The sequence below is a fragment of the Hippopotamus amphibius genome, chromosome 1, assembly GCF_030028045.1.
Source record: "Hippopotamus amphibius kiboko isolate mHipAmp2 chromosome 1, mHipAmp2.hap2, whole genome shotgun sequence".
In the NCBI taxonomy this organism is placed as follows: Eukaryota; Metazoa; Chordata; class Mammalia; order Artiodactyla; family Hippopotamidae; genus Hippopotamus; species Hippopotamus amphibius.
Genome location: NC_080186.1, coordinates 39,479,108 through 39,493,604, shown reverse-complemented (window position 1 = coordinate 39,493,604; position 14,497 = coordinate 39,479,108). Strand labels below are relative to the sequence as shown.

Below are 14,497 nucleotides of genomic sequence, written 5' to 3'. Positions count from 1 at the left end.
GCCACCGAGAGAGAGACTGCTGCATGGGGGACTTGTTGAGGACTCCTGAAACCAGCCCAGAGGTGTGCACGGCTGGCCAGCAGGGGGCTGCGGGGGTCACCGCCCTGCCGCAGCCTCCCTTCCCCTGTGCTTGAGCCTCTCCCCTCCCCAACAGCTCGTCCACCGCCTGTGCTGCTCAGACCTCCCTGGGGCTGTCAGCATGCTGACCTTCCGGCTTCCCACCTGTCACCACCCGTCACAAGCAATTAGAGTAATGGTGCAGGCATTTCCCCCCAGGTTCTGGGATGAGCGGAGAGCAGCAGGGGAGTGAACTGCCCGTGGGAGTGGGGCTGCAGGGCAGGACACGGGCCGGGAGGGCGCAGGGGCCACCACCACTCTGCCCATGTTGAAGAGTGGGGAGACTGAGGCCCAGTGAGGAGGAGGGGCTTGCCCGGGGGGCGACTCCCAGCAGTGACTGGCCTCCCGAGGAGTCTCCCTAACTGGAGCCTGGAGAGGATGGAGAGCCTCCTCCGTGTTCTCAGACCTCACGCCTACATCCTGCCCGAGGGCTGTGCCTGGTCTCACCTGGGGCTGTGGACCCAATGGTTCATTTTTCTATTCTCAGTTTCTAGCCCAGGGCTGGCCACAGAGCGATTATAAATGTCTGTTGAATGAGTGGTTAGTGGGTAGAGGATGAGATGGAGACCAGCTCCCTGCCCCGCCCCCCCCCCACAGGGTTCTATTAGTCACTCCTTCCCCAGAATCTTACACCTCAGGGGTCCTCAGGGCCCACCCCAGGCCCTGGGTCATCGTGTGTGGTCGATAAATGTTGGATAGATGGTAACAAATGAATCTTCAAAGTCTTAGATCAACCAACACATACGGAGCGTGGGTGGCGCCGTGGCCACGCGGTCTCCTCCCCATGGAGCCTGGTGAGGAGACAGACGCACACGCAGAGCTCTGTTCCCATACTAAGGGAGGGAGACTCGAGTTGCCGGTGGAACTGACAAAAATGAGCCACAGACTTGTTGGCCCTTGAGGGCTTCTTGGAGGAGGTTTTCTCAGAGCTGGACGTTGTGTGACTACTGGAGGCTATCTCTGCCTGGACAGTCCGGGGCTGGGGTCAGCTTGATGGTGTGGGGCACAGTGATGCAATAGGAAACACTGTGAGCCTTTACTGCATGCCAGCCACAGTTCCCGGAGTCTTCACAGCAACCCTAGAGGCTGCTAGTACAATCATTCCCACTTTACAGATGGGAAAACTGAGGCACAGGGCGGTACAACCAATGAACAGCAGAGCCAGGATTTGGACCCGGGCAGAGCGGCACCAGCCCATCTTCTAGCTATACCACACTGCCTTTCAGGGATACTGGCCCTTGACTTTCGTGTAGGTCGTTGGCCTGAGTCTGTCCCCAGTTGCTGGTGACCTGCCTCTGTGGCTGAGCCCACTATGTCTCTTGTGTTCCAGGTCACTTTCTGGGGAACAACACAGTCATCGATGTCCTTCGGCAGGCAGGGCTGGAGGTGGAGCACACACCCGCGGGGCAGACCATCCACAGGTAAGCAGCTGGGCCTCTGGGGGCTCGGGCCTGCCTGGCCTGCTGCTGCTGGTCCGCGGACTATGCCTGACCACGTGCTGCATGGCGGGCTGTGCCCTGCCTTCCCACTCAGACCTGTAGGGCAGAGTCGGAAAGGAGCCTCTGGTGAGATGGGCCCTCCTAGGGACCGGCCTTCACCAGCCACCCAAGAGTGGGGGCTAGGCTGGAGGTGGGGAGACTAGGAAGGAGGCTGGAGTGCAATCCTGCCAGGAGGTCGGGGCTGCAGGGAGGTAGTAGATGTGGGACTGGGAGGAGCGCTAAGTGTCGAGAGCTGTTCAAGATTTGGAGACTGGTCATCGGTGGGGGGCAAGGACTCTGGAGGACTCCTGGGCTGCTCCCTAGAGGACCCAGTGGGTGCCCGGGCCCTGAATCGAGAGGGGGCCATGGTTAGGACAAGCAGTGGCCAGGCCTCTTCCCTGTGTCCCAGCCCCGCCCACACCTGGTCCTCACCTTCCTCTGACCTCACCTCCTCAATGCTGTCTCTTGGCTGGGTCCGTCACCCCTGACGTTCTTGCCAGGGCATACTCACTCTGCCCAAAGAGCCACATAGAGGCCATCCTCTCCTCCTGTAGGGGTTTCCTGTCCCCTTCTAGGCTGGAAGCTGCCTGCGGGCAGGGGCCACCTGGATCCACCTGAGGTCCACAGTGCCGGCACTAGGCCGGGCATGGAGAGGTGTCGGCATGTGCTGGGCGGTCCTGGACAACAAAGACAGAATCTTCAAACCTGGGGGTTCCGTGCAGCTCGTGCAGCAACCTATGCAGGACCCTTCCTCAAAGCAATGGCCAAAGTGTGATTTCAGCCCCTGTCCGTGATGTTATAAAGCCCAGATCCACAAGAAGCTTGAGTAATCATAGCTAATGTTTATTGACTGCTCACTGTGTCTTGGGCTCTAAGCACTTTTAACTCATTAAATCCTCACAACAACCCCGTGAGGCAGGAACTATGAGTATCCCCACCTTAAAATTGAGGAAACAGGCCCAGGGTGGTGAAACCGCTTGCAGAAGGACACACAGCTCAACTCAATGGCAGTCTAGCTCTAGGGCCTTCCCAAGGTCCTCACCACAGCCTGTACTGCCTCGGGGGCTGGAGGTGGGGCCCAGGGGCGGGGGTGCTCCGAGACGACCGCGGCCTTACTCTTCACGCGGCAAGACGAGGCCTGGGGCCTTGAGCCTCTGGCCTCCCAGCTCCGGGCCGATGCCGTCCGCGTCTCCACGGCACTTCTGGAGGAACCTATAAACGCTCTCACCTTGGACTCTCCCTCTTCTCATCTTCTGAGTCAGCCTGACCAGACTGCTCTTCTTGACCATGTGAGCCCAGCACACATCCGTTTGTACTGGGCCAAGGGTAGGCGTGAGTGTGAGGGGTGGGGGACCCAAGGTAGCCTCGGGGACAAGGCCTTCCTCAAGCTCCCCTCACAGCCCCAAGGACCTTCACGTCAAAGCCATTGTGTCTGTCCCGACAGGGCGGGGTTGGGGAGCGGGGCGCGCAGGCCTGCGAGGCTGCCTCGGCCCCTATTCATCTCAGAGCCCAGGCATTAGAGCAGGGATCCCCCTACGCCCCCCAGGCCCCGCTCTCAGCCGAGTCTCCGAGTGTAGGCTGAAATCCTGCGGGAGGGGTGAGGGGCGGGGATGCCTAGGAGGCCCCAACAATAAAAGCCATCATGGGCCACAGGTGCTTCCTGGATCCATCTCTTTGTCTGCCTGTTTTGAATTATCTCCCAGCAGCTGCGGCATCTCCTGGACCCTGGGAATCTGGGGTTGCCGTGGGGGCGGGGGGAGGACAGACCGAGTGGATGGCCTTCTGTCCTTCAAGGAGAGAGAAGCCCCTCAGCCCACTGTGCACGTGGGAGTGGAGCCTGGGGACGGGCTCTCCTGGGTGCCACCTTGCTTTTACAATTCTTGGGACCATGCTCAACTTCCCCCAGGGTCAGATGTCCCCAGAAGGAATTCCATTTGGACCGCAGAGAGAGAAGAATAAAAGGAAGAGGAGTGGAGGGTGTTCCCAGGCTGAGGGGTGTCTGTGCACGGCTGTCTGGACTGTGGGGTCCACGGCACGCACTTAGCCGCACGTCCGTGCCTGCTGCAGCCAGCTCCCTTCGCTCTTGGGCGACATTAAAGAGAAGCTGGTTCTGTGCCAGACACTGTGTTAAGACCTCATCTCTTTCATCCTCACGACAACCCTGTGAAGTGAGTAGCATGAACTCTGTTCACAGCCAGCTGCTGCTTGGACGCTTGTGTCCCTGCCCTTAGTTACACAGCCTGGAAGGTGCAGAGCCAGGATGTGAACCCATGTCTGTCTGCCTCCACCTTGAGCTCTACCCCGCTCAGCACTGTTCTGCCTCCCCAGAAAAGGTGCTCAGGAGACTTTGAACGCATGAGTGGATGGTTGGAGAATGACATAGCAACAATGTTAGTATTTCATATTTAAGAATGTTAATTCCTGAAATGTTTCAGCTGCTATTTGCCAGGCACCATTCTGAGTGCTTTGCCTGTGTTAACGCACAAAATCGTCATGATGCCTCTATGAAGTGCCGGCTGTAATGTCCCCATCTTCCAGAGCAGGAGACTTGAGGCGCAGCACAGGGAAGTTAGGTAACTCACCTCAAGTCCCTCAGCCAGAGCTTGATGAATGAACAAGACCTTGACCAAGATCAGATATGCTCCCAGAGACCCACCCAGGGCTCACTCCCTCACTCCTACTAGTCTGGGCTCCAAGGTCACCAACAGGGACCCGACGGTCCTCCCTGCCAACAACCCCCCCCCGCACTGCCCCACTGTGGCCCGCGCTCTCCCTCCTGCCTCTTCCTCCTCAGCAGTTATCACCATCTGACATCCTGCACTTCTTACTCGCTGTGTCCCGCCTCAGAACAGAAGCGCTAAGAGGACAGAGGCTCTGTCTATTTTGGTCAACACTAACACCCATTACCTAAAAACTTCCTGGTGCAGGGTAGATGCTCAGTAAATATTTATTGAATCGATAAATGAAAGAATGAACCAAACCCTATCTCTCAACACGAGGCGATGGTCTTCCTGGGGGACTCTCAGCCAGGCACCCGGGCATCTTCTCCCACCGTGACGACTTTCCCACTGAATCGCGTGCCCGCCGCACAGGAATGACACGCTCCAACGCGCAGGCCTCACGTGCTGTTGCCCCCTCTCCAGCCCTGTCGCCCAGAGCCCAGCCGCTCCACCCGAGGGGACCTCGGCGAGCCCCGCCCCAGCGACCCCAGCTGCTGCCGTCCCCGCGGCCCCCTCGGCAGCCCCCACTGCGCTGCCTGAGGAGGAGGACCCAGCCCTGTCCCCACACCTCCTGCTCCCCGACAGCCTCAGCCAGCTGGAGGAGTTTGGGCGGCAGAAGAAGTGGCAGAAGAGGCAGAACAAACACCAGCGGCCGCGGCAGTTCAATGACCTCTGGGTCCGCATCGAGGACAGGTGAGCTGGGAGGGACAGGTCTGCCCAGAGCTGGGCCTCTCTCTGGTCACCTCAGACCCACCCAGGGCCGGACACGCTCCGTTATCCGCCAGCCCGGCCCTAAGGAAGCGTGGCAGGTGGCTACTCGATTGGAAGCTGGCTTGTCCCCGTTCACAGAGGGTCCTCCTGTTCGTCCTTCAGGGTCTGTAGAGCACGCGCCCACCTGACTGTTCAGTTTGTGCCATTTAAAGGTGAGGAAATAGAAGCTTCCTTCAGGTGCAGTGGACAGAGCCTGCTGTGCGCTTAGCTTTCCTGGAGGCACATGGGGTGGACAGCGGGCCCCATTTGTCCTGTGGGCCAGAGCTGAAAGCAGGAGAAAGTGGAACAGGCCAACTATGTCCAAAGGCTGTGAGCTCCCTGGGGCTGGACCATCTGAGGGGCTGACCCCCTGGCAGGGAGGCTGAGGGAGGTATCCTGTGTGCAAGAGACGTGTGGCACTTGGTGGTCGTGGGCTCTGTCCTGGGAGGGGCTGGGGAGTTCATGATAAAGCCTTGTTGGAGATGGGCAGGTGCAGAAATCATCCTATGGTACTGATACATCTCTGTCCTCTGCCTGGGTGACCTCCTGCACCATTCCCTTGGCCTGTCTGTCACCAAAGCTCCGGCTGTAACCAAGGTGCCGTCTTCCAACCTCCACCTGCAGGCTCAGCACAGAGCGGTCTCCCTTGATTCCACTTTTGGGCAGAAATCTCCACATCTGGTGAACAGTGTCACCAGAGCACCTGGGATATCCCAGGGAGTGACTGTGAGGGAAGGGCAGAGTTCTGCCCACTGTGGTAGTCCGGCCCTGGACATTGTGTGCCAGCACTGGGCCCTTGGAGACTCAGGGTCTCCACCTGGACCCTAAAGATCATCATCTGGGATTTTCCTCAGCATCCCCAGAAAGAATCACTTTGGATACTTGTTAAACAATATCCCAGGCCCCACCGTAGACCTCATGTAACAGAATGTGCAGCACAGGGGCCTGGGAAGCCATGTGTTGAAGGTGCACTGGAACCTTTTGAGCACCTTTGGGAAACGTGGACTCAGCTCTGCATTTATAGGTGGTGAGCCAAGGCCCGGGGTGGGGGCTTGTCCAGGGCTGCCCAGGAATCCCCTTCATGGTCCTCCCTCAGCCAGGTCTCTGAGTCATAGACAAAGAACTAACATAGCCCAATCCACTGTCTTCAAGTGTGAGGTGTGTGCTGTCTTAAAAAGACTTCCAACAAGTAAGAGTCCATTGCTCCTTTGGCTCTGTGCTGGCTTCAAAGCACCTGACTTGGGTTACTGGGAAACGCACTTCTGCAGGGGCCCCACCGGCCTGGCCTGCCCGAGGTGGAGGCACTGCTGTAGCTATATTGGCCTCGACATATTTGGCTCGTGTGCCCGGCATGCGATGCCTCCTTCCAACCAGAAGTAAGGGCACAGAGTTACCGAGAGCCACTTCTCAGCCTGGGGAGGGCTCGCAGGCTGCCAGGGAGTCACTGGCAGCCCATAAAGCACTCCAATCAGGCCATTCACCCAGGGCCCCGATCAACCCGCCAGGCGACCAGACCCTGCCAGCAGTGGGTCCAGCCCACAGGGTGACAGGAGGCTGGGCTGTCAGATCCAGCCACGGACCCCCAGCCCCTAACCACGTCTGAAAGGTAAATTTCGGCAAATGACTCCAAACGGTTTCCTTTTCACAACACGTTTCTCTGAAACACAGAGCCTGGTTTCAGGAGAAGAAAACAGCTTTTCTTTGGCAAGAGAGAACCCCTTCTCAGTCCCAACAGGTAAACTGTGGTTGGATAACTCTCTTCCATCTGGTTGGGTTGGAGAAGGAAATGTCCACCAACTGGCAGACTGTCTGTTGAAAGGTTCTCTGCATCGCAGAAAAGCCGGCCCTGAGGTCCCGGAGGGGTCCTGGTGCAGGGCGCAGCTTCTGTCGCTCCTCACCCATCTTCCTACTGTTCCCAAGTTTCCGGGTCTCTGAGAGGGAGCAGAGGGGCGCTCTCCGAGGGGCACCTGGGGCCCGCCGTAGCCCTTCTGACAGTACCATTTTCCTTGGAGCTTTAATTCCATTCAGAGTTTTCTCATTTGCTTCCCCCTGAATCCCACTGGATCCATTCCATGCCCTCCATCCCCTGGCCCAGGTCATCTTCCACCTGTGATCCTGCAGTGGGGGCCTATCTGGTCTCTGGCCCCCAGTCGTGCCCCAGCACATCACCCTTCTCCGCCTGAGATTCTCAGTGCTTTCCCTGGCCACCCCCACCCCCGCCAGGTCAACTTCCTGCTGCTCAGCCTGGATGCAGGTCCCGCCTCCTCCCCACCTCACCCGCTGGCCCTCCTCCTGCGGGATACCTGAGCCCTGTCCCGGCCGAGCTGTGTGCTGCCCCCCAGTGGACCAGGCACGGCCCACCCCACCTTTGTCCTTGCTCCTCTCTTGGAGGGGAGGGGGCTGTGAGTGTATGTTTGCTGAGCTCCAGCTGTGCCAGCCACTGACATCTATCATATCCCCCAGTCCTGCCAAGAGTCAGGAAGTAGGCTTCGCTTGACCAAGGAGGACACTGAGACTCAGCGAGGTCAGGGAACTCGCCCAAGACCATGCGGCGAGTCAGGCATGGGGTCAGGACCTGCAGAGTCCGGTCTGTCTGATGCTGAGGGTCACATTCGTCTAGCACCACACAGATGCCCCTGCTGCCCTCGCCTGGCAAGCGTCTCCTCCCTGCTCCCCCTCCTCCCCTCAGTGTGTTCCCTGTGCTCCCCTCCCCCGCAGCACCCCCGGCCAGTCATGGATGCCCCCTGGGTGCTCCGGTCCCGGCACAGTCACACAAGTGGCCGTTCCTCGCTTATGTTTCCAGGCCAGGAGGCCCTGGGGACCGGAGCTGGGCTGGACTTCTCTGGGTCACTGGAGGCTTCGCTGAGGGTTTGCTGACTGCATGCATGAGTGAGAGACGAGGGGAGAGAGTGGGGAGGGGGCTGACGCGCCCGGCCAAGATGCCACCTGAAACAGGCTGGCCTCCCCTCGCCCCTCGTTACCCCAGGTGTAAACACAGTGAAGGAGGTGTAGAGAAGCAGCAGCCCATGGCAGGATGATCTATGGGGACCTGAAGAAGGGGCCGGGCGTGTGTCGCAGATGGAGTGTGCTCAGGGAAACTCCGCGTCTGAGAGCCAGGAGGGGACGGCAGGGTAGGGGTGTGAGCAGGGGGCGTGCCAGGGTGGAGGCCATTCCCACGCTGGCTGTCTGCAGGGCGCCGCCCCAAGCAGTCAGATCTGTGACAGTCCTCAGTCTCTCCTTTGGCACAGCTAGGGCCTTACTGGCCTCTGAGGATCATGCCTGCTCTTTTGTTTTCCCAGCCCACAGCTGGGGTGTAGGGGGGAGTGGAGGGTTGGATAAACAAGGGAGCAGAGCACTGCGCCATCGGGATGGAAGGACAGTCACGAGGGGGCAGGTGCAGGGAAGAGAGTTTCCTGAGCTCTGGGTGTGGCCGAAAGCCAGGCGCAGAGGTGGGCATCCACCTGTGGTGGTCACAGAGCCCTGTAGGTGCCACCATGCAGGGTTGGGGGTGCAGGCAGGACACACACGTGCAGGGGGTCATTGGCCTCCTGGGCCTCAGTGTCTCCAGAGGTTTGAGCAGACAGCCTGAGCCCCTGCAGAGGGAAAGAGAACTGGGACCCCTGGGAGAGCTCTGCATGCCTCCCACTGACCTGCCGTTCTGCCCTCTGGTTCTCCAGCCCAGCTGTCTCTCTGCACAGCCAGACCTTCTCCTGGGACCGTACGGCGTGCTCAGCATCTCTTCATAAGGCCAGGCCCCCATCTGATTAGAGGATGATGCCCCCAGGAGAAGTGGGGAGCAGGGTCACTCAGTGGATAAAAGCACAGATGAATTCAGGCAGAATCCCCAGCCTCGCCTTGTACTTGCTTTGAGCCTTAGAATAAAAAGGTGGTGCTTGTAAAGTGGTGAGTTGGCATCACACCACTGGTGAGACTCTGTAACAGTGGTCCCCAGTGCTGGTGGCTGACTCTCAGAGTCTGGTTTAGGATGCCACACGCCCCGTCTCCCAACAGGAAGCGGCTCCTGGGCCTTCAGTGCATATTAGGCTTAAATGAGACCCTGGGTGAGCAAACCATCAAACAGGAGTGAGTTGGCCACATGCAGGGTGCCCAGCCCGCGTCCAGTGCAGGTGGGGATAGAGCAAGAAGAGGCTGGGGTCATGGCCGGACAGGGACGGCTCCCTGCTACGGTGCAGCTGAAAGAGCCCTGGAGCCATGGCCACTCTGCCTGTGCCCGGCAAAGGATCCAGCCAGCAAGGGCTGGACGGTCAGGGGGCCCTGAGTGTCGAAGTCACCCAGCAAGGGGAGGGTGAAGGCAGTCCCGGCAGAGAAGACCCTGTGGCCAAAGGCCTGGAGGCTGGCATGGGCCTTAAGTGCCAGGATGGGGAGCTGTGGGTGTGCTGGTCACTAGATCTCTGCCTGCCCAGACAGTCTGACCCGTCTGCCCAGATGGTTCCCGCCGGATCACATCACGAGCTCCACCCCAGCCATCAGGGCCACCCGTCAACCAGGCCCTCATGCCGCCAGCTCCATCTCCACTTTGTCTCCTTGGAACCCTCTGAGGAGCCCACCACCCTTGTATTACAAGAAAGCTACAGCCCCAAGACGCCCCAGCCCCAGCCCTGAATGGCTCTTACAGACCCTCTAGTGCCGGGATTGGGGCCCTGCTCCAGGAAGCCCTACTGAGGGGCCGAAGGGCAGCCAGCTGACACATCTCAGGCACCAGCCCTGCTTTCCTGTGCTTTATACCTTGGGCTTCTGCCTATGATCTCACTTCTGGCTTCTGCTGCTAGAAAACATTTTAGAGTCCAAGGGTCTGCTCCTGCTCCTTTGTTGTACACATGGGGAAACTGAGGCCTAGAGGGCAGGACCCGCCCAAAGTCACACAGCAAACAGGGACATCGGGCTTCTGCCTTCCACCCAGGCAGAGGGCCCTTCCCCACGACAGGGGCCCCATCAGCTCCGCGTGCTCTCGGCCGTTGGTGCCAGCCGTCTGTGGAGCCTGGGAACACTCAGAGTGTTTGATTTGGCTTCGAGGCCGCTTTGCCATGAGACGCTTTTCCCCAGCGTGGGCCCGGGGGTGGGGCTGGGATCTGGACCGGAGGACAGGGCTTCGTGAGCAGAGCGGGCCCCAGAGGTGGGGGCATTTGGAGGGGCTTTCTGTCCCCACCCCATCCCCACCGCAACCTCATCCCATTTCCCTGGGACTCCTTCCAAGCAATAAAACCCCCACTCAGCCTCCGATGGGGAGTGTGCATCTTTGGTTTTCAAAGTGTGAAAGCAAATGCATCGGGCGCCTGTGAGAACAGTTTTCATGATTCCTACTTGGGCTTCCTTCTGACGACAGGGGCTGACTGCGGCCAGCCTGAGCCCCCGCTCTGGGCACCCCACGTGGCAGCCCAGTCTCCTTTCCTGAGGCCAGCCTTCCTGGCCTCCCGGTTGCTCAGTCTGGAAAGATGGGGCAGCAGCTGGGAGGAACTCTTCATTAGAAAAGAAAGGGAGGGAAGGGGCTGTCGTGGTGACCGTACGGGGTGTGGGTACGATCCCCTCCAGGGGCTGAGGCCACAGGGGACCCTGGCAACCCTCCACCCACGGGGGTGCAAGGTCTCGGCAGGAAGCAGCATGCTTCGCTCGTGGGCTCTCTGTCTGCACAGTTAGGGAGGGCATCTCAGCCCAGCTGGGGCTGGGGAGGCAGACAGCCTGGTACACATCTTCAGACTCGGTTTCCTCATCTTGGAAATGGGAGTCATGATGACATGCATAGCATCAAGCAGAGTGTCTGCCGGCACACGGGCAATGCTCCATAAGTGGAGGATGCTATTAGTGAAAGAGACGGGGACACAAGCCTATGAATAGTGGTGCTAAAGATAGCCAACACCATACAGCACTTCCGGTGCGCCAGGCACTGTTCTAAGCACCTTACGTATGAAACCCATTCGAACCTCTTGTGCGTACATAGGAGCCAGTGACAGCGTGGTCAGTGAGAAATGGGCGAGGCTTCACGGGAGCCCGGCTCGGCCAGGCGTCCTTGGGGCAGGAGGACAGATCAAAGAGGCCTCCAGGTGGGGAGACATTGAATCGGGCCTTCAAAGGTGAGTCAGAAAATGACAGCAGGATATGAGAGGTGACTGGGGAGGGTGGTGTGTGCCGGGAGAGCCTGCAAAGGTGAGGTCAGCCCGCACAGGTCATGTGGGAGGCCGGCATGGGGTGGGAGGCAGAACATGCCGGGTGTGGGGGGGGTGGTCATAAGGGGCATTCCAAGCCCCGGTCCACCCCCTCCCTTCTGGTGCCTCCCACACGATCTCTGTTCAGGAATGTCTTCCTGCCATCTCTGGTGTGACAAGCATTTGCTCCCCCCCTCCTGATTACTTCTCTGGGAATTTCTAAAGACAGAGGAACACACACGTCACAACTGTAGAGCCCAGGGTGAGGAGAACCTCACACAAAGGTGTGGTGGGTTCCTGAGGCCACAGCATGACCAGGAATAGAGCAGAGAAGGAGGGACAGGCCAGGGAGAGACAAGCCCCTCCTTTTCTGAGGACGTACGGACACCGATGGCAGAGCAGAGGTCCCAGCCCGTGTGCAGGCAGGGATGTGCTTGCGACCCCCGGGCGTCCCTGCCCACACCACCACTTCCACCCCCAGCCCCCCACCGAGGCTGAGCCAGCCTGTGTGAGAGGGTCCGGCCAGGCCAGTGCTGGGGATGGGCTGCAGGGGTGGCGGTTACAGGGCTCACCATGGAGATACGGCCAGTTGTTGGAAATGTGGCCAGGGTGGGGCAGGGACTCCCAGCTGGCCTGGGGAGGGACAGCTCATCAGGGAGGGAGAGTAAGTGCTGGGGAGCGGGCAGTGTCCTACATGGAGGAGGCTGCCCGCTCTGCAGACACGCAGGGAGGGGCGAGCTTCCTGCCCAGCCATCAGCTGCTGGTGAGCATTCGCTGGGTACCGGTTCAAATCCTTTCCCTGCCGTGTGTCCTGGAGCAAGTTACCCTCTTTTTGCTTTGGTTTCTTCACAAGTAAAACGGGACAATAGTCTTACCTGCCCCATAGTGTTGTCATGAGGATTAGAGGTTAAGGTATCCTACGTACTGGTCACAGAGCTGGAGGAGTGCCCTTACTCCAAGTACGCTTCTCGCCGCCAGGAGAGCCCTCAACCGTGTGCAAGCTGGACTCGCTGCCTTCACAGCTGACTGTGGTGTCACCTCTTCCAGCAGGCCATCCTGGCTCCACACGGGGTTGGGGCCCCTCTGTGTGTCCCCTGCCCTGGCCTTCCCCTCCCAGCCTTGCCCCTCTGGGGTGATGTGCTTGTCGGATCCTCCGCCTGCGTCTCCATCTGCCTCCCGCCGCCCGGGGCTACACGGGGCAGGCATGGGCCCGTTGCTTTGGGGCCCAGCTCTCTCCTTCATCCCGGAGGCTTCTACCCCTTGGGCTCTCTCTGTTATACCTCCATCATTGTCCCCTCTCTTCCCCAGTCCCTGTCTTGCCCTCTGCCCTTCTCTGTGTTCCTTTCCAATCTGTCTCTCCAGGACCTGAGCTGGTAATCTGGTCCTGGCCCCTGCCCTCCCCTCCACTTCCCGATGCCGCCAGGTGCTAGTCTCGGCCTGCCAGTTCCTTCTGCATGTCATCTCTTTTTATTTCCCCATCTCAGTCCTTCCCTCTTTCTCATAGGCTTCCTTGAGCCAAGAACCTCACCATGACCTCCCAAACTGGCTTCTGCTTTTATAAGTCCATGCGGAACCCCCTTCACCAACACTCCCTGAGATTACACAGAGTGAGGCCCCCAGGGCCCCTGCCCCAAAAGGTGCCGCCCTGCGCCCTCTATGACTTGACCCCAGGAAGCCTCGCGGGGCCTCTGTTTTCCCATCTAGTGAAAGGGGGTGGTGAGGCCTGTCTGAACGTTTGTTTGAGGACCAGAGATGCTGCTTGTAAAGTGTGGACTCCCAGTGGGTGTTCAGTAAGCGGTAGCCGTGGCAATGACAGGGACATGGGGTGGTTGTTTGTGTGTTTTGTTTTCTGTTTGTTTCACACTGGGGAGGGGAAGGCAGCAGGAGGCTGGGGGCACCTGCGTGCATAGGTGTGGGGACTGCCTGCCGCAGTGTGACCCCAGATGCATCTCCCCCGAAACACTTCATTTCTTTCTGCCCGGGGCCCAGTTCTCTTGAGTGGCCGCACTTGAGGCTGGCTGTGTGGCTCTGGGCTGCTCCCTTTCCCTGTCTGAGCGCTTTGTTTCCGTCTCCATTTTATGAGGGAAAAAACAGACTCAATGAAAAGCTGGTTCTGAACCCTAAGACCACAGCCCAGGTCAAGGATACTGAGCGGCCGTCCCACATTCCATGTGTTCTCCTCCTTCCAGCACCACCGCCTCGCCACCCCCGCTGCCCTTCCAGACCACGCACAGCTCTGGGACTGCCAAGCCCCCCTTCCAGCTCTGCGACCCGCTCCAGCAGCAGGAAGAGCTGGGTCCGGCCAGCAGCTCAGCACCCAGCCGCTCACAGCCCGCCCTGGGCCTCCTCCCCGCCGTCGCTGCCAGCATCACAGCCCCTTTCCTGCTGCACATCCTTGGGGCCTCCTGACCTTGGCCCCCCGCCTGCCCAGTGCAGAGAAAGAAGCCAGAGAAACCAATGGGAGGGTCTGCGGCCACACCCACTGCCCCTGCCACCACCTCCAGGGGTGCCTGACACCGCACGGGCAGTCCAGACAGGATCCGTTAGAACACTAGAGCTTTATTGTACCTGAGTTACATCTTCTTTTTTGTAGAAGGATCTTAATTTCCCATAGTGCTATGGGGCTTTTTTGTAAAATACGTGTCCATATTAAAAAAAGAAAAATGTATTTATTCTACCGATAAAACTATTTTTATGTGGCCAATGTTGATAACCCCGTAACTAGCCCCTTTGCCAACCCAGGAGGTGAACCCAGGTTGCCAGGACATCTGGGACCTCATGGTGACCGTGGCTTTGAACTGGCTGGCTCCTGGATCAGCGGAAGCCTCCAGCGTCCGGGTTTGGCTTCTCCCGCCACGGGGACCTCAGAGGGAGGGGCAGGCAGACAGGCTTAGCTTTTGTGAAGCTGGATTTGGGAGCCAGAGATGTGAACGCTGACGGTCCTTCCTTCCCCTGGATGCATCCTGGGGCTGGGAAGATACTTTAGGAAAGAGAATGCTGCTATTTTGAAAACCCTGAGTGTCTGTGAACTGGCCCTCCAGAGCTCTTGGGAAGTGTTCTGACCAAAGCACTGGGGTGGGGGAAGGGATGTTGGTGCTGAGGGAGGTGGTCCCTCAGCCCCATGTGACAGATGGTTAAACTGAGGTGGTTAACCTCACCAAAGAGAGGAAGGGGGTTGCCCAAGGTCACAAAGCAAATGGGAGATCCGGGCGTGAGTCCAGACCTCCCTGTTCTGGTATCGTTAAGCCAGCTTGGCTTATAGGAGAGGCTG

At 59.1% G+C, this 14,497-nt stretch overlaps 1 protein-coding gene across 1 annotated transcript in view; it reads left to right on the top strand.

Moving 5' to 3' along the window:
* TRABD2B (TraB domain containing 2B) overlaps positions 1–14,041 on the top strand; it is a 209,606-nt gene extending 195,565 nt beyond the window's left edge. The window contains exons 5-7 of the mRNA XM_057747975.1: positions 1,448–1,538; positions 4,739–5,008; positions 13,416–14,041. Of these exons, the coding sequence (XP_057603958.1) occupies positions 1,448–1,538; positions 4,739–5,008; positions 13,416–13,635 (581 nt within the window). The 3' untranslated portion in view covers positions 13,636–14,041. The remainder of the gene's footprint in view (positions 1–1,447; positions 1,539–4,738; positions 5,009–13,415) is intronic.
* The last annotated feature ends 456 nt before the right edge of the window (positions 14,042–14,497 follow it).